General features: G+C 57.1%; 1 protein-coding gene across 1 annotated transcript in view; it reads right to left on the bottom strand.

Moving 5' to 3' along the window:
- FOXP4 (forkhead box P4) overlaps nucleotides 1–18,452 on the bottom strand; it is a 48,760-nt gene that overhangs the window by 9,358 nt on the left and 20,950 nt on the right. The window contains 7 exon segments of the mRNA XM_025890650.2: nucleotides 84–188; nucleotides 465–544; nucleotides 546–679; nucleotides 813–960; nucleotides 2,485–2,571; nucleotides 3,131–3,253; nucleotides 9,215–9,310. Of these exon segments, the coding sequence (XP_025746435.1) occupies nucleotides 84–188; nucleotides 465–544; nucleotides 546–679; nucleotides 813–960; nucleotides 2,485–2,571; nucleotides 3,131–3,253; nucleotides 9,215–9,310 (773 nt within the window).

Below are 18,452 nucleotides of genomic sequence, written 5' to 3'. Positions count from 1 at the left end.
GCTAGGTGGCCGGCTGGGGAGGTGAGGGGCCCTGTGGAAAGGCTGCTGGGGGGCGGGGAATGGAGAGTGGGGGCAACACTTACTTGATAAACTGGCCCAGGTCTTCACACAGTGTCTCACAGCCTGGCCACTTACACTCTCCATGTCCGTAGAGGGGGTGGGAGCCTGGCGTCTCCTCGTGGGAGGAGCTAGGAAAGCAAGAGGGAGGCAGTGGTCAGGGATCCTTAAGACCCCAACAGCCCTGGGGCTACTTTGGCCCCGTTCCCCTGCTGGTGATGTTTCTGTCCCGAATATGGGTTTCCCAGAGGCTGAAAACAATTCTGTGTGCCCTGGGAGAGGGGTAAACTTCCAGGTCCCCGAGCTCCGCCTTCCCCTGCCATCCCTCACCACGGGTGCCATCCCTTGGGGTCGCAGGGTGCCCCTGGGCAGGTCTGCACTGCCCTCTCCCCTCCTGGGCTCCGCACCTGTCTCTCCGAGGTGTGAGCACAGTGGGCTGTCCGTTGGGCAGGGTGTGGTGGGAGAGGGGGGGTGAGACTTTGGGGGGGGGCGGCAAACGAGGTAGCGGTGGTGGCTGAGCCGGTGAGGTCCAGCCCCTCCTGCTTGACGCTGTCCTCGGCGGGCTGCCCGGGGGCACCCTCGCCCTTCCACAGCTGGGGCAGGTCCGTCGGGCACACGGCTGCTGCAGGAGAGAGAGGCAGGAGGCTGGCGGGGCCTCAGGAACCCAAGGGGCCTCCCAGCTGGGGGGGGCGGCGAGGAAGGGGGGAGGGGGTGGCAGGCCGGGTCTGGGCTGGTGGGGTGGGGGGGGTACTCACCTTGCGGGAGGGTCTGGAGGGGCCCTGAGGCTTGGCTGGGCTGCAGGCTGACCAGCCCCTGTCTCTGCAGGTTGAGCAGGTGCTGCTGCTGCAACTGTTGCATTTGCAGGAGCTGCTGCTGGAAGGCCAGCTGCTTGTTCCCCAGTGCCTGGTGGGGGGCCCGAGGGGGCGGGCAGAGAGGGGTGCCATCAGCCTCTGGCACGCCCTCCGGCCCCCACCCTGCGGCCACCCCCTCCCAGGGCCTGTCAGGCCCCGGAGCTGTCGTAGTGGCGTCCGCGGCTGCAGCCTCTCTGCTCCCGGCCCAGCTTCCATAGGGCTGCATGCCTCCTCGCAGTAAACACACGCACGCACGCACGCGCGTGCGCGCACGCAAACACACACAGCGGACCCAGACGCTCAGCACGACGCCCTCCTGCTCCCGCCCCCCTCCTTCCGCTGCCTCAGCTCCCCGCACCGCAGCTGTGCTCGCCTGGAAAAGCCGGAGGGGGGGGGCTCTCATCACAATGATCGATGAGCCTGTCAGACTCCGGGGGCCACTCCCGCCTGGCGGGCACCCTTCCCACATGCCTGGGTGCCCCCCTTCTGCGCTGAGGAGGGGGCCTACCCCCTCCAGCTCCTCTCTTCTCCTGCTTCTTAGATACAGGGAATCGAAGAGTCTGATGGGACCTTAAAAGATCAGCATCAGCTGGTCATCGGGACCCAGGCTTGGGGGAGAGTCACAGCTCTTCTGTTCAGGCGCACTCTTGCTCACTTGCTCGCTGTAGGTCTGGAGCTCGGCTCTCTCCCTCAACACCCCCCCCCCCCCCCCCCCGGCCCCCTTCAGTTCTTCACACAGGCACTAACAAGTCAGCCCGTCAGCAAGTCTTTTCTGAGCCCCAGGAGCCAAGCCTGTCCTGGGTGCTCGGGAGGCAGGGACGTCGCTGGCTGCCTGCCCTGGGGGTGGGGGGTGGGGGGCTGGCTATTCAATAAAGCCAGCCTAGAGATAATGCAGGGAATGCAACAATGACAAGACCTTGAGGGGGAGGCTGAGGGCATTGGGAAATGACTGGGCGTCAGCAGGGCAGCCTTCTGGGAAGAGGCAACTCAGGACTTGGCTGTGGTTTGGCCAGCAGGAGGGAGGCACATGTCTGGGACATGGAGGAGGAGCCCAGGGGCCTGGTATGGAAGCTCAGGAGGCACTGTGGCCCAGGTGAGGCCCGGGATGTAAGCTGCGGAGTTCTCTGGAGGGGAAGGGCGGGATATTACAAGAAGTGGCAGAGATTGGGGCAGGGTTGGGGGAAGCAGTGCAAGTGGTTTGCTGAGGGACTAGCAAACGGGGGGGGGGGCGCTGAAGTGCTAAGTCACTAAGAGACAAGTGGGCAGGAAAGGGCCAGACAAGGCAGCTGGTCATGAGCAAGGGCCACCAGATGCCCGTTCTCATTAATCCGACAACACGAGGCAAGGAGAGAAGGACGGAGTGGGGATGAGGGCACGGAGAACTGTGTGCAGCGCCCCCACCCCGTTCCCATTTCCCTCCCCTGCCCCATGATTCCCTCCCAGCACTTCCTGATCTGTCTCCTATTCCCACAAGGCAATTCTCTCCTGGCCACTGCAGGACACCCAGCCTCTGGCCAGGAGAGGACTGGGGCAGCGGTCCTTTGAGGGGGCACATCAGGTCTGTCCAAGCCCTTACCTCTTTGGGTTGCTGCTTCCCAGCCTGCTGTTGGGTGAGGAGCTGTAAGTGGAGCTGCTCTTGCTGCTTCTTATAGTATTCCTGCAGCTGGGTGGGAGGTGGAGGGGGGCGGGGGGGGGAGTGGGTTACCATGTGCCGGGGACTGCGGACCGGGAACAACCCCAGCCCTGTCGTTATGGGGCTCCTGGAGGCAGAAGTGGGGAAGTCTCACTGGGGTGATGAAAGAGATACCCCGCGGGGAGATGCCTGCTCTCCTCAGTCTGCTCTGAGGGTCCCCAGCAGGGCCTGGATGGGGAGGGAGTGGAGAAGGGAGAGGGGGCTTCACCCCACAGCTCTGAGCCCTCCCTGCCTCTCTTTGGGTCTCCTGAATACATCATGGCGAGGTGCCAGGATGTTCCAGTGCTTTGCCCTTCCCTGGGGTTCTGGATACAGAGGTGGGGCCGGCAAGAGGGGGAGCATGGGGGTGCTGCTGTGGGAGAGGCCTGACCCCTGACCTTTCCCCAGCTGCCCTGCAGGAATGCAGATCAATCCAGCCTGAGCAGTCTCTCAGGTTTCTGCCCCGGCTTTGGCCAGCAGGGATGTTGGCAGTAAACAGGGTGGGAGATGGGAGGCCAGGACCTCCCAGCTGCCCTGGGGCCAGACTCACCTGCTGCAGCATGAGTGCCTGTTGCTGCTGGAGCAAGGCCTGCAGCTGTGGGGGCGACAGGATCTGCTGCATCTGTTGGGGGGTAAGCATCTGCGGCGACATCATGGCCACCGACACAGGCACCTGTGGGATTGGGCCCCATTAGCCTGCTCCCGCGCTCCCACCCACAGTATGGCAGCGTGGACTGGAGGGAGACGGCATGGGTTCAAATTCTGGCTCTGCCACCTACGAGCTGTGTGTCTTTGGACAAGTGATTTACCGCCCTGTTCTCCATGTCCTTGTCTCTGAAGGGAAGTAGAGCAGCGCCCACTTCTTAGGGCTCTCATGAGGATTAATGAACTGATACTGAGAACAGAGCCGGGTACACAGCAGGTGCCCATGAGGGTGGGCTGTTACCGCAGGAGGCCCTTTATCCAGGGCACCAAGAGCAGACCCCAGTGACACCAGTCAGTAGAACCCATAGCCATGCCTTGCAGGTTTTCTCCCCCAGTGATGGGGACGGGCCACACCTAGCCATCCCCAGCTCTTGCTCGGTCTGTTCCAAGAGCCCGATCTCCAAGGCGGGCCTGGCCAGAGGGCAGTCTGCGGCCCACATGGCATGAGGACCTGGACTTTGGCTCTGATCCCATACACGTCACATACTGTGGCACGGCTGTCTGGAGGGCACACACAGAGGCCAGAGCTGACCCAGCGAGTGCCCGCCTGGGTGTATTAGTCAAGCCAAAGCGGGCTGGAAAAGAACACCAGGCAGGGAGTCAGGAGGTAGGCTGCTACTCTGAGCTCTGGACCGAATTTGCTGTGTGCCCTCCAGGCAAGTCACTTGCTGTCTCTGGCGTGTCGGTTTCCTCAAAGCCTAAACCAGGCACTGAACTACGAGAGAGATGACGCCTTCTGGCAGGAACATGCAGGATTCTCAGAGTGGAACAGCTCTCTATCCCCTGCCCTGGCTTAGGCCTCTGGAGGAGGCTCAGAGAACCTAGCTACCAGCAAAAGGTTCCTGGAAAAGCAAGAACATCATTCTTTTCTCTGCCCCACCTCCCGAAATCCCTGGGCTTTGGGTGCTCATAGCCAGGGAGGCCCCAGTTGCAACACTGTCTTGTCCCGCTGTTTTGGCAGGACAGGTGCCCTGATGGGGCTCGGAGCCTGGCTTGTCTCATCTCCCCCTCCCACTGCCAAACCCTAGAAGCACCCCCCGCCCCCCCTTCCCACACACAGCAGGCACTCTGTTTGCTCCGCTGAGCTGAAATACCTTCCCCAGCAGATCAGAGGCCCCTCTGCCAGCCCAGGGGTGGGGAGGGAGGGGTTCGGGCAGCCTAGTCAGGGAGGAGTATCCTGCAGGGACTTGTCCTGGGCAGGATGTGACAGGTTATGTCCTCAGGGGACTTGTGGCCCCTGTCACCTCCCCCTAGCTTCATGGGTTGTTGGGCAGGGGAGGAGGAGCTGGTGCCCTTCCAGATCCCTGCCAGGGGCAGGACTCAGCCTCAAGCCACCAGTTAGGGAATCCCCTGGCAGAAGAGCAGCGGGGGAAGTGTAGCGGACCCAGGGACATCAGGGGGAAGTCCCAGTGCCCCCAATTCTTCTTACGCCCCACCCCGATAACTTGTGGCTGAGCCCCAGCCCTGGGCTTTTCTCCTTTATCCCAGCCAGCTCTGTGCCAACAGCCCTGGGAGGGGCAAGCCCTAGCTCTTTAGCAGTGAATGCTCTGTGTGAATGAAGGCTCCCAGGGGCCTCTAATGAGGAGCCGTAAGTGGCAGGGCTGGGATTCAAGCCCGGGTCTGTGAACTCCATGGCCCCTGGTGGGTTCCCTGTCCACACTGCCTTCCCTACCTCGGAGCAGATCTTGAGGAAGGTTAGGAAGTGTGGGTGGAAACTGAATTATCCAGGGAGCGGAGGCGTGGAGGAGTCTGGAGATCCAAAGCCGAAGCTCCTTTTTACAACTGTATCTGGAGGAGACTCAGGAAAGCCAGGCTGTAGGGGTCTTCTGGTCCTCACTCTCGGAGGGGCTTGGGTGAGGGGGCAGACAGTGGCACAGACCCATACCCCTTGCGAAGCCAGCCTGCATCCCTTGCTGGGCGCCCCCGAGACTGGGAGGCGCGGCTCAGCCGCCCTTTCTGTTCTCCTCCTCCTGTGGGGGTGCCCACTGTGGTGGCACAGAGCTCAGAGTCCTGCATATCTGAGTCAGGTGACCTAGGTTCTTGTCCCTGACAGGGACTACTCTTTGAAATCACCCCGCCTCACCTTTTCCATCCAGACCGCTAATGCTAATTACATGCCTTTAGGCACTTGGCTAAATCTTCACAGCAAATGGGGGTGGGTCTAATCATTGTTACCGTTTTACAGATGAGAAAACTGAGACCTAGAGAACTTAAATAACCTGGTCTGTCCCCAAAGGGACAGTGGGAATAGGGGTAAATGAAAGTGATGTGTAGGCCATTAAATTCTATGCCAATGTAGAGAAAACTTCTTTGTAAAACATTCTAGGTATCCCTCTTCTCTTTTCTCCTTTCCCTCTCCTGTCTCCATGACTTCCCCAATCCCAGAAGGCACCGTGTGGCCGGCCCGGGTCCCTGAGGACCAGTGCCCAGGGCCTGTCCTTCTCATCCTGGGAGGACTGAACTAGAGATGGACACGGCCCAGGCAGGGAGACAGACCAGACACCCAGGGATCTTTCCAGCCATAGGGCTGTGAGTCACGGTGAGTGGCATGCAAAAAAGGATGTGGCATTTCCTTCCTTGGGGCTTTCCTACTTGGACACAGGGGAATGGAAGAGATGACCTTGGAAGGCCTCCCTGGCCCCCGCCATTCCTGCCAATTGGCCGAACAGCTGGCCGGAGAGGCGGCTGCAGAGCTGCAGACGGATTACCTGGTGTGTACTTGTCCACCGGGGTCCAGGGGGTCAAGAAAGGTCAGGGAGGTGGCTGCTGCATGCTGAGCTCCTGAGCTGGCTGACGCCATCCCCCCACGCCCCTTAGGGTTCTGAGAACTGAGCTGGAGCTCCCCTGGTGTCCCCGCTGACCCCTCTAGGATGTGCCAGGATAGACACTGTCAGCTTGTCAGCTCAGCAAGGCCCGTGAGTCACTGTCTGGAGGGTGGCCAAGGCAGCTAAATGCTTACTAAAAGCAGTGTGAGCCATGGGCTGTATGCCCACAGCTGCCTCCAGGCCCTCCCTCAGGGACCCTGCCCAGGCCCCTGGGTCCTCCACCCACCATGAGTACAGTGTGCTGGGCTGGGTGGCAGCTTACAGAGAGGAAGCTTGTCCGGGGGCTGAGGGTGGGGAGGCTGAGCACCCCATGGATGCAATTTGGTGCCAGAATCAAGGACCCAAACTCAAACTCTGAAGTGGGGTCTAGGGTCTTGGCTCAAGTGGGGAGACCAGGCTAGAGCTTGGTTTAGGTTAAACTCCCTTATAGAAGACCAGAAGGAAGTCCTCAGACTAGTTCTGGGCTGGGACTGCAGCAAGAAAGAAGTGATGGGGCACCAAGATGAATTTCCAGAAATCCTGGAAGGGTCAGCCTCAGGGGCACTGAGAAGATGCTATGGATGCTGGGCAGAGCTAAGGGCCCTGGCCCTAGCCATTGTCCCTTCTGCCCCCTAAAACTCCCAGCTACCTTTGCTGCCTTCTGTAACTGACCTCTCCCTGCCTGGGGCGCACACAGGCCTGGGCACAAACTAGGCCATCTCCAGGCTGGAGCTGGAGACTAACATGGTTCTAGAAACTTCTGAAGCTGGCTCCAGGAGAGGGGTGGTGAACACAGTTGGGAGGTGAGGCAGTCAATCCTGCCTTGCATTGGGGAGCAGAGCAGTGTCACCAGAAATGAGTGGCCATCTATCTATCTTCATTAACCACTTTATTCACAGAGAAGCAATTTGTAAGCCCTGGGCCCCACTCAGGGACAGAATCTCCACCTCCTTAAAGACTGTGAACCAAAGATGGGGATGAGAGGCAAGGAAGGTATCCAGAGTTGGAAGAGGAAGAGGGTCAACAGCCGGAGCACCAGTCTCCTGGGGAAGTTCAGACACGGCCCCATGAACCCCATCTCCCTGAACCCAGAGCATCATCCGGCCGGGGCTCTGCATCTGGGGACTACTGGTGTTCACTGCTGTGCACAGTGTAGGCATTCAAGTCTAAATTCTGGAGCTAGTTGTTTGGGGTCAAATCCTGGCTCTGTCCCTTATTAGCTGTGTGACTCTGGACAAGTGACCTAACCTATCTGGGCCAAGATCTCCTCATCCGCAAGATGAGGCTAATAATAGCATTGCTAGACCCCAGAGGATTGTGAGGGTAAAGGGAGACAAATGACACTTGTAAAGCACTTAGCGTCTGCCCCATGGTAAGCACTCTGTGAATGCTGTTAGTTTCATTAGTACTGAGCAAGTATTTGATGAATGGATGAATCAGGCAATGATTCGGAGGGGGAAGCAAGGAGAGAGGAGGCCTGAGAAAAGGATCATTTGCTCTGTCTCTCTGACCAAAACCTCTGCCTCTTACTCTAAGCCATCCAGGGCTGATCTCATTTTGGGTGAGGGACTCTCCTGAGGAAGATTCCATAGCCTCCCTCCCCTTCTCAATTATTTCAGATTTCCTACCCCTCACAGCCAGCTGTAAAGTCCTTCCTGATGGCTGACCTAAGTCCCTCCAACTACCATCAAGCTCCTGCCCTCCTGCCTTGGGTCAGCAGGCCCTCTCTTGCTGGGGGAACAGGAATGCTGCTCCCTGCTCTTAGAAGGGGGTGTGAGGCCGGGCCCAAGGTGAGGACGACTCAGAGCAGTAGCCTGAGGGCCATTTCAGACCCAGGGGAGATGGGGGCATGGGGGGATCCCTAATTCCAAGAAGCCCAGTCCTGACACCACATGGGCATGCGAACCTTCTACATCTGTCCAGCGCGAGAACTTTCTCTTCTTCCAATTATTAACCTTCTGGATTCGGTTCTCACTTCTCCATCCAGACCACTACCCATTTTGGTCCAACTCCTCCTCCTTGAGGGCTGTCTCAATAGGTTCAAGACTTCTAAAAGAGGGCCACTGCTCAGGCCCCACATCCGTCAGTCACCTTGAACGTCTTCAAACCATTTTCCAAACATAAGCTTGTTTGACATAGGACTCAGATACTCCTCCGAGTCTGGAATCTGCCACTCCCCCACCCCACCCCAGGACAGAGCCTAGTCCCAGGTCCTTCTTGGAGCACCGAGCACCTCATCCCTGCTGTGCTCTTCACTTCCCTCCTTCCCTCAGCACCCCACCCCCACAAACTCCAAAGCTTCTCGCTCAGGATCGGGCTCACCCTTCCTCCCCTAGATAAACTTCCTTTCAAAGCTCTGCTTAATCCTCTCCCCAATTCCGAGCCTCCCCTGCTGCTGTGGGGAGGGGTGGGGAAGCGAGGAAGGAGGGCTGCATGGCCCAGGGGGAGGGGAGCTGGCTGCCCGGATCGTGACCCACCCGACTCAGACCGCAATTCTCCCAAGTTCTTTGTGACACAAAAGGTAAACAGAAGGCCCGGCTTCCCCACCCCCCCACCTCCCACAGATCTCCCCTCCCCCCAGCCAGCCAGATGGGCCAGCAAGCTGGGGGAAGGGAAAGGGGGAAAGAAGGGCAGATTGTGCAAAGGAAAACAAAAGAGACAGAGAGACACCAAGAGACAGGAAACTGGGGGAGACAGAGCTGGTGAATGAGAGGTGGGGAGGAGGCATGTGGTGACCTCAGCATCTAAGAAAGAGCCCGGGAGAAAGGGACAGACCAAGTGACCCACGGGGATGCAGAAACAGAAACCTGAGAAGGGACGGGGACCCAGAGGGCAGAGCGAGGGAAAGGAAGCAAGCGGGAGGTACCCAGAGAGGGCGAGAGCTGAACGCAGACACACACTCTGAGCCACGCACACAAAGAGGCTGAGCACAGGAAGGCCTGGGCGATCAGGTGGAGACAAGAGAAAGTGAAGTTTCTTCACCCCACCCCTGCACTGACTGCATTTGCTTCTGGAAAGCTGCCTACTTTGTGGCACTGGGGACTGGCCAGAGCCATCCTCCAGCGGGCCCGTCTCCGGGGCCAAGACCACCCTCCCCACTCGGCCTCCCCTGCCCTCCTCCTCACCTGCACTGCAGAGGCCGACTGCTTGCTGTCATTGTTGCCCGGGGAGCTCAGGCCGGAGGCCTGCTGCAGCAGGAACTGCCTGGCCACCTGGAGAGCCTGCAAGAAAGGGGCCTGGTCAGCTGTCAGCGGAGGGCCTACCTGCTCCAACAATGGCCTGAAGGGCCCGGAGGAGGCAGGGTCCATCAGGGGACAGTGCAGCATCCAGGTTTTAGGGAGAGTCTGGGGGCAGTAAGGGGGAGGAGGCCAGACTAAGGTGGAAGGTCTTGGGGGTGAGTTAGAGGGTCACAGGGTCCACTTGGACTTGGCAGTAAGCCTAAATGTAGGAGCTGCCAGGGTGTGGGGATCAGAGCCTTATAGGGGCCTCACTCTGGGACCTGAGAGGTTTCGTTGGGACTTAATGGGGGCAGCAAATGGAAGGGACAGTGGCGACAAAGGATCCCAGGGGAAAGTACAGCAGATGGACTCCAGGTACTAATGCTAGGTACTACTTGCTGAGCATCTACTATGCGTCAGGGCCTTTACACACAAGATCTCACTGACTCCTTCCTGTGAGGCTGTGAGGTAGAGGTTATCAGTTTCATTCTACAGCTGAGGAAACAGTCTCCAGGAGGTAAAGTAACCTGCCCAGGATCACACAGCCAGGAGGTGTCAGAGAGAGGATCTGAGCCCAGGAAGCCTCGGCCGGGTGGCTGGTCTGGAAGCAAAGGGAGTAACATTCACTTGGAGTCACTGCACCCAGCTGAGGGGGATGAGGGTGGAGTGTCAGGGTCTGAGCATTGTGTGACCTTCTGAGTCTAGGGAATCTGGGTGCAGGGCCTCATGGTATGGGGGAGTTCGGTCAAGTCCTCAAGGGTGTGTCTGAACCTCTGGTGAGTAACTCTGACCTCACTGTGGTGGTCTGGGCTCAGAGGCCCCAGTGGCTTGGACTGGACTCCGAGTCAGCAGGGTCGTAGCAGTGGGAGGTGTGTGGAGTTTGCAGGGGGAGCAGCTCCAGCCCATCCATGAGCCTGGAAGGTGAGCACTGAGAGGTCTGGTGGGAGAATGGGAGGTCAGGGAGGGAGGCCCAGGAAGTTCTCTGTAAGGACGGCCAAGCCCTCCATCACCCCACTCTGGGTCACTGTGGGGTTCAGAGGCAGGGGATGTGGGGACCTGTCCTGAATCCACATTCCAGGAGCACAAAACCTGTCTTCTCCCGTGTTCCGCAAAGATCTCCTTCGGCACCCCTAGGCAGTTGCCTCCAGGCCTCTGGCAGGGGGCTCTGGCATCAGATATGCCTGGGTTTGAATCCCAGTTGTGCTGCTGACCAGCAGTATGACCTTGGGCACGTTATGCTCTCCCTGTGCTTCACTTTCTTCTGCAAACCCGGAACACTACCCATCTCTGAAACACCAGGGGGACGAAAGGACCCAAGCTTGGCACCAAGGTGGCTTCGAGAAGTGTCCATTCCCTTCCCTTCTTGGGAATGTGGGTTCTCTCCATCGGCTCAGCCAGCCGGTGGCCAGCACGGCCTCCTGCCTGGTGTACCTAGGTAATGAAGCGTGCTCATTGCGGCTCCCTCACCTCTGTCCACACACACACACACACACACACACACACACACACACACACACACTTGTGTTTGTCCTCACATGGACTTCTGTTCTCTGACCTCACCACAAGCACCAACAAGGCAAAATCTTGTGCGGTGCAACACGGATGCACTCATACACACTCACCACCTGGCAAACGCTCACGAGTGCCCACTGCATGTATGCACATGCCCTTCGAAGCCCGTTCTTCACTGCCATCAAATAGCCAAGCCGCCCCCAGCCTTGAACCTAGCTTCCCTTAGCATGGTCTCCAAATACTCCCTGGTGTATCTGCGGGCATGTGGCCCCCAGAAGACCTGGAGCTCACGAGCGTGCCCCTCACCAGCCCCCCAGATCCTAGGCCTTCCCCAGCCCCTCTTTCTTCCCCTGGACAAGTGGCCTGGGGAATCTTCTCCAAGATTCACTTCAGAAAGTAGAAATCTGACCTCTCTGAGTCAAAAGGCTCCAAGAAGCTGTGGCAAGGGGGAGAGGCGGTGAGGGAAGGAAGGGAGGTGGCCACGTGGTCATCAGGAAGGAGCCCCTGCCTCTAGGTGCTTGAGTGACCCCCTCCGGGTCTAATGAGTCAGACACGTGCTCCTTGTCCTCCAAAGGTGGAGATGTGGGGTAAAGAGGTAGGGGGCCAGAGGTCAGGGGGCGAGCTGGGGGGAAGAGAAAGGCTTGGAGAAGCTGGCCAGCCCAGGTGACCCAGGGGAGGGGTTTCCAGGGGAAGTTGGGGGGAGGGGCCCGGGGAGCTGGATTCACTCCCCGCAGACTCTCTTACTTTGTGGTCCCCTGGAGCACGAAATTACAAGATTTACAGGAAAAAATGACAGGCTTTATAGTCTTAATCTGTGATGGATCCTTTACTCACCCGCCTGGCCTCCTCCCACTCTGGGCCTTACCTCCCCAGCAGGCCAAGTGACAAGGAGCCCAGCCAAGGCCGGACCCTCCTGGGACAGCCCCCACTCACTTCTTCCTTCACATTACTGAGCGCCTGCTGTGTGCGAGGGGCTGTTCTGGGTGCTGAGACACACAGACACACACACACACAGAACCTGGCCTGCCCCACGACTCATGGCTGCGGAGCTGCGGGACCCATCAGAGGCCCCTCAGAGCTGGAGTGCAGGCGAGCACCAGGCGGCAGAGCCCAGAGAAGGTGGCGGCGCTCGCTGCCCCTGACCCGAGTCCTGAGGGGCAAGGTCCTCAGGTGGACCAGTGGGCCAGGAGGCTGAAGTGTGTTCCTGGCACAGTGACCCCCACTGCACAGAGGAGTGAAATGCCCCAGCAAATCCAGGGACCTTGAAACCATTCCCAGGCTGGCAGCAGGAGAAGCTGGAGGAGCCCACAGGGGCCTGCAGGCACTTCATTCCTTCATTTGTTCACTTACTCACATGTACAGCCGCCCACCATGCACAGGCCCTGTGCTTAGAGAAGACAGGGAGGTGACAGTGGACAAACCAAGGTCATTTTGTGTCATTTGCTTAGAGCTCAGCCCTGACCCAATTTAGAGTGGTTTGGGTACCACCAAAAAATCATGCTGTGGGTGCCCAGGAGTAAGGGTGATGGGCAGACCCTGGACCTGGAGTCCAAGCTCCCCTCCCTGGATGGCCTGGACATGACCCTGTCCCAGCATACTCCAGTGCTGCTCCATCCCCCACTCCACACCAATGTCCACACATCCAGACCCACGGCTGGGGACAGCACTCTGGGAGCGAGGGGGTCCCTCTGGCCCAGGATGCCCTCTCCAGGGTGGGTCACCCAAGGGATCAGATAGGTCAGAGACTTCCTGGAGCCCCACCTGAGTCCTATCCACCACTCTGACACACCAGGCCTCATCTACACCAGCTGCTGGCCCTGGGGCCTGATTACATCACCAGCCTGCCCACTGCTGAGAGACATGGGTGATGGTGGCCCCCACCCCAACCGAGCCAGCCCCACTTTCTCTGATTATGCCGACCAGGTCACAGCCCCCTTGAAAACACAGATGTTGTCAAATGCATCTGTGAGCCCCCTCCCCGGCCAGCAGCAGACAGCAGACTCATTTGTGCAATGCACTTTGGTCTAGGCTGAATAGGGGAGGCAGGCCAGGTGGACAGAGTTCAAGAGCTGGTGTTTGTATAGGGCTACATCTTGTTGAAACTTCACCACCTTGAGGGAGGCAGGGCCCGTGTCATGGTCTCCATCTTCCAGACAGGGAAACTGAGACCCAAGGTCCTATGGGCAGGAAATGGAGTGGACACCTCTGACTGCCCAGCCCCCCAACCCCCTGCCGGGCCTTCAGGAGCTTGTGCATGGTCCCTCAAGGCCTGTGACTCTGTTCTCCCCTGAGCCTGGGTGCTTTCAGCTGTCTAGGGGTGAAGGGCAGGTAAGGCTGGTGCAGGCAGGCAGACAAGACCAAGACAGGAATCTTTGGAAAGCTGAGCTCAATGTCCTTTCCCTGAGGGCCAGAGACACCCAAATACAGCCTGGGGTGGGAAAAGGCATTTAGTATCCCACAGCAAGGAGAAGCCATCAAGGAAACCCTAGGAGGAGGGAGGGAACGGGGGTGGGGGTGGGGGCTCGGGGCAGAATGGCAAACTGGGAGTCATCAGGCCTCTTAAATTCCCTCTCTCTACCCCTTGGACTCAAAACCTCATCTCCAGCTCTGTGGTTTGGGGGATAAAGTCCAATTTTCCTTCAAAGGAGGCAGTACTAGGCCATTCAGTTCATGGACCCTGGTCAGAGATCTGGATCCAAGTCCTGGCTCCACCATATACTGTGTGACCTTGGGTAAGGTACCTCTCTGAGCCTCAGTTTCTTCCTCTGCAAAGTAGGGATAACCCTGCCCTTGGTTCCCAGGGCTGTTGTGAGGAGTACAGGAGGCTCGTGGAGTACTTAGCACAGTGCCTGGCACCCAGTAGGTCTGGAATGGACACCAACTTTTGTCTTCACTATTAATCTGCCACCTTCCCTGGCAGCTCCTGGTTTTGTCCAGTGCCACCTGGCAGGACACGCTCATCAAACCCTCCCCCCAGCCTAGAGCCCCCCTCCCCCTCCAGCCCAAGAACTGTCTTGCTAATGAAGGCGAACTCTCCTCCCCCCCTCAGCCATTCAGAAGTCATTAGCAGGATCTCCACAATTAGGAACAAATGGCTTATAACGGATGGCAACCAGGGAGGGCGGGATGGAGGGGAATGAAGCCAGAGCTTGGAGGGCAACAGGGGCTGCTATGAAAGGAAAAACAAGTCTTGGAGCAGGAGGGTCTCTCGTCGTCGGCAGGATGAGACCACACCCTCATTTCTGTCTCTGAGAATTCAGGGGGGAGGGACCGGCATGCTCTTGATGGAGGCCAGGTGCAGGGCTGTTTACTGGTCCTTTCTGCAGGCTGAGGACTGCAAGGGAGGGGGATGTGGTGCTCAGAGACTTGAGCTTGAAAGGGCTGAACTTTGAGTAGGAGCGGCAGAATCCCAAAGACCTGGTGAGTTGGAAATGTTGGAGGGCATCTAGTCTTGTGTTTTCTAAATTGCTGGTCATGATCTAATGGTGGGTCATAATAGCAATTTAGTGGGTCAAAAAAATTGGCACACACACACACACACACACACACAAGAAAGCATCAGAGTTATTAGGTAAGCATAAGCACTGTTTCATGAAACCGTGTGTTAGGGCTCCAAGTAAAATCTATCTCTTTGGGTGGATCTTAAGCTAAATGGTTTGTGAAACGTAGCTGTAGTTCACTTCATAGATTTGGAAATGATACAGAGAGGGACAGTGACACGCCCAAAGTCACACAGTAGCAGAGGCAGAACCTGAATCCCCTGGGCCTGACAGAGGCTCTGTGCAGGGAAGAGGAGCCATGGGCGGCCGGGCAAGATGGAGGACCTTCTGGCAAATTCTGGTTTAATTTGGACTGTGCGGAAGGGCAGCCAAAATGAAATCCAAACTTCTTTTGTCTGCATCTAGCTAATTTTGGCAAAACTGAGATAGAAATTGTCTTGATAATTAATTTCAACTGGGGCTGGCTAGATTTAGGGGAAGGGGCACAGGAGGGCAATTGGGGAGGTGGTGGTTAGCCTATCCCAAACCTGAAAAGAGCCCCAGGAAAGCCCATCACCTGTCCCTGCCCCCCACAGCCATAGTGTGACTCTCTATTCATTTATCAATAATGCAGCGAGGATTTGTGAAGCCCCACAGGGCACTTGCACCATCCTAGCCTCTGGGGACGCCGGGTGTTTGCTTTAACAGGGATCACGTTCTAACGGGATGAACCAGACATGAAAACAAAGACAAGCAGGCTAAGAAGAGACGGTGGTTAGCGTTACACTGAGCATTACCCAGAGGATGGCTGACTGCCTACTTAAGTTTTGGGGCCAGGGAAGGCCTCTCTTAGGAGACATTTAGGGTGAGGAGGGAACTCTTTCAGGGGACAGTATTCACGGTGGACAAAAAGAGCTGGTGCAAGGGCCCTAAGGTGGGACTAAGCTTGGAGCATTATGAACCACTAAGGCCAGAGTGGCCAAGCTGAGTAGCCTGGGAGGAAGTCCCAGAGGCGAGCAGGAGCCAGATTACACAGGGACAAGGGTTTTCATTCTAGATTTCATTCTTTGCTTAAGAAAGAATTGCTGGAGGATTTTAAGCAGGCAGTGATATAATTAATCTCTGAGGGTAGATACCTAATCCACAGCTAGTAAACAGCAGGTGCCTAATAAGGACTTGTTGAATTAAACAGGAAACACTTCTCCGTCCACTGCTTGAAATGCAACTCCTCTGAAGCCCAAGAGTGGAGGGAAGGGGCCCAGGGAGAAGGGTCAGAGGTCAGTGGCCCCAACCACTAAAGGTACTGACCTGGGGAGATCCAGGTTCTTGACTAGCTAGGCTCTGTCCTCCAACAGAGACATAAAAAATGAAATGGCACAGCAAAGGGGGGCAAGGAGGATGGGGGAGAGGAGACCATAAAATCCCCGAAGTGATTCTACACCTTTTTCCCTTGCAAAAAAAAAAAAGCTTTTTGGAAAGGCTGTAAATTTTTTTTACACCAACCTCGTAAAAATGACATCGGCGCATTCTCAAATTAGAACCATTAAAATGAAAACCAGCAATGCACTGATACAGGCAGGCCCACGTGGGTGGGAGACTCAGAGCCTGGGTGCACAGCTGGGTTTCAGGCCCCCTTCCCCTCCAGGTCCCCAGCACCTCCTGGGGAGGGCCTCACCCTACTGAAAGAAAAGGGAAGAGTCCAGAAGATGTGAGACCAGAGAGGAAGAGTGGAGTCTGGGGGCATGAGTCCCAAGGAGAAACGAGCCCCTGACCTGAGGACCAAAGACCACTGTTGACAGTGTGTGTGAGGTGGGGGTGTGTGTGCTAATTCACCCCAGAAGCCTCCCCACCCCATTCCCCTAAGTAGCTTGGGCAGAGGAGGGCCAGACACAGGAGGAAAACAAAAATGTCTTCCATTCTTCCTTTCCTCCATGCCCTGACATCCCCCCCATCTCTTAGAGGGGGTGAGTTAAAAGCCCATTAATGTGCAGAGCCCCCCAACCCCTTTGAATGTCCTCACAGGATGTGAACAGGGTGGGATTTGGCCCTGGTTGTCACAGCAACTGCAGTGGGAGTGCCCAGACGCTAGGCAACCCTCCTGTGACCCTCCCTGACCTGTCACCCCCGAAACCTGAGGACAATGGAAGTGCAGGCTCTGGAGGCCCAGGACGCCTTTCAGTGTGGCCGCCAGCAGCCCTGGTAGCCCCCACCCCGCCTGGCCCAGCCCTCTGGCCCCAAGACTGGCTCTCCTGGGCCAGAGCGGCCAGGCCCTGTTCCTCAGGCTGCTCTAGGCCCGCCACCTCCCACACTCGTCCTGGCCCTCACTGCTCCCCATCAGAGCCCAAAGGGTTTCTGCGCAGTCCCTAGGGACCCCCGCCTCGGGGGGACATTTCATCCAGGTGAAATCAGATTAGGATAAAATGCAAGGCCAACCTTCAAAGAAAAAACCCATCAGAGGGAAAACAGGGGAGGAAGGAGCAATGAGGAAGGAGACTTTGCTCGGTGAAGGAAGGGGATGGGTGGGTAGCCAGCATGTCTGCTGGTCCAGGGTATTCTTTCATAGTAGCTGGGGATCATCGACCCCAGCTGGCGTGCGGGGAGCCCGGTGTAAATAAGGTTCAATGCATGTTTGCTGAATGAATGCACGCTCCAAGGCCTACTGCACCGTGAGCCTTCTTTTCCCGTAAGGGGGTGAGACTGGAGACCCGGTGAAAGCCCGAAGGACAGCGCGGAGGCAGTGGGGCTCTGCCACTCAGCAATCAGGGGCTTGAGAGGAGGGAGCCAGAAGCAGCGGGTCTTGGCTGCTCAGAGAGGGGGCAGCCACCTGGGGACCCTCTCTCTAGTCAGACAGGGCCTGGCCACCAAACCATGTCTCCCCCCCCACCCCCACCCCTAGCCTCTGTTTGAACAAGCTCCGGGCCTGCTGTTGCATGGAAACAGGTGCCTGCTCTTGTTCCAAAGTGATGCAGCCTCCCTCTTTGGCACTGTTTGTTTCAGCCTCCAGTCCTGTCACTGGTCTGACTTCTGACTCGCCCTGTTTATCTCCCTCCCCTCTGTCAACTCATTACTCCCAAAGGCCAAGCCTGCATTTCCAGGGCTTGTTTACCCAGAGTAGAGGGACAGAGACCAGCAGACGGACGGAAAGAGGGAGAGGGGCTTGGAGGCCCAAGGAGGCCCGAGGAGGAGGAGTGGGAGCAGTGCACAGCCTGCACACCTGCCCCCAACCTCCCTCCTCTAGAGTGGTGACGTAGGGCCTGCGGAGAGTGTTGATTTCCACTGCTTTCATTTGTCTAAGGGCTTTTAAGGCTGGGAATGGAGTGGCTCTCCCGCATTCACCAGTGAACGTTTATTTAGCATCTACTATGTTCCAGGCCTCACTCCCTCCATTTCCCACAGGGAACTGTGTGACAAGGGTAGCGGCCAAAACAAGGCTGTGCTGAGCTCCAGTCCAGGAACCGGGAGACCTGAGGTCACCAAGCCGTCAGTGACACCTCATCTGCAGAATGGGAATAATAATACCCACTTCCCAGGGCTGGCCAGGTGATTAAGTGACTGGTGTATGAGAAAGACCCAAAGCACCAAACCGAGGCAAGGTTATTTGTTTGTTTGTCCTTGAAGGACTTCCTGATTGGGGCTGAGGGGAGGAAGGAGGAACCCACTGGGCCAGGCTTTTTTTTTCTACAGTTAATCTACGCCACAAATAGTAAGGAACATTTGTCGTTGAGGGTACCGGAAAATGTTACCCCTGAAGTTTTCCCCCAAAGCCTGGCTCATAGACTGGGGCTGGAAGGATGGGCCACAAACTTTCCTGTTAATTGAAAAACTTATCATTTTAATTTTGTGGGGTTCTTTCATAGTTCAGAGCCAACAGGACCTTTTTTAAATCTCAAATATTTTCCTTGGCTCCAGGCACCAGGCCTAGAGTGAGCCCAAATGGATAAAACAGCCCTCCGCCTGCCTCCAAGTCTCCACCCCAGTTTATTTGTGAAACAGATATAGGATTTTCCAGGCCTTTGGGATATTCCCCAAAACAAACAGGAATAACTAGAATGTGGAATATAGATGGCAAAACATGGCTTGTGTGCAATGCAGAGCAAAGAAACCCGATCAGTACAGAAAGTCCTGTCTCTCTCCACCCCACAAATCTCCCAGTT

The sequence above is a fragment of the Callorhinus ursinus genome, unplaced genomic scaffold, assembly GCF_003265705.2.
Source record: "Callorhinus ursinus isolate GAN/ISIS: 27379988/994484 unplaced genomic scaffold, GSC_fseal_2.0 scaffold22, whole genome shotgun sequence".
Lineage (NCBI taxonomy): Eukaryota > Metazoa > Chordata > Mammalia > Carnivora > Otariidae > Callorhinus > Callorhinus ursinus.
The sequence above is the reverse complement of the archived record's forward strand: the minus strand, read 5'-3'. Positions and strand labels throughout refer to the sequence as shown.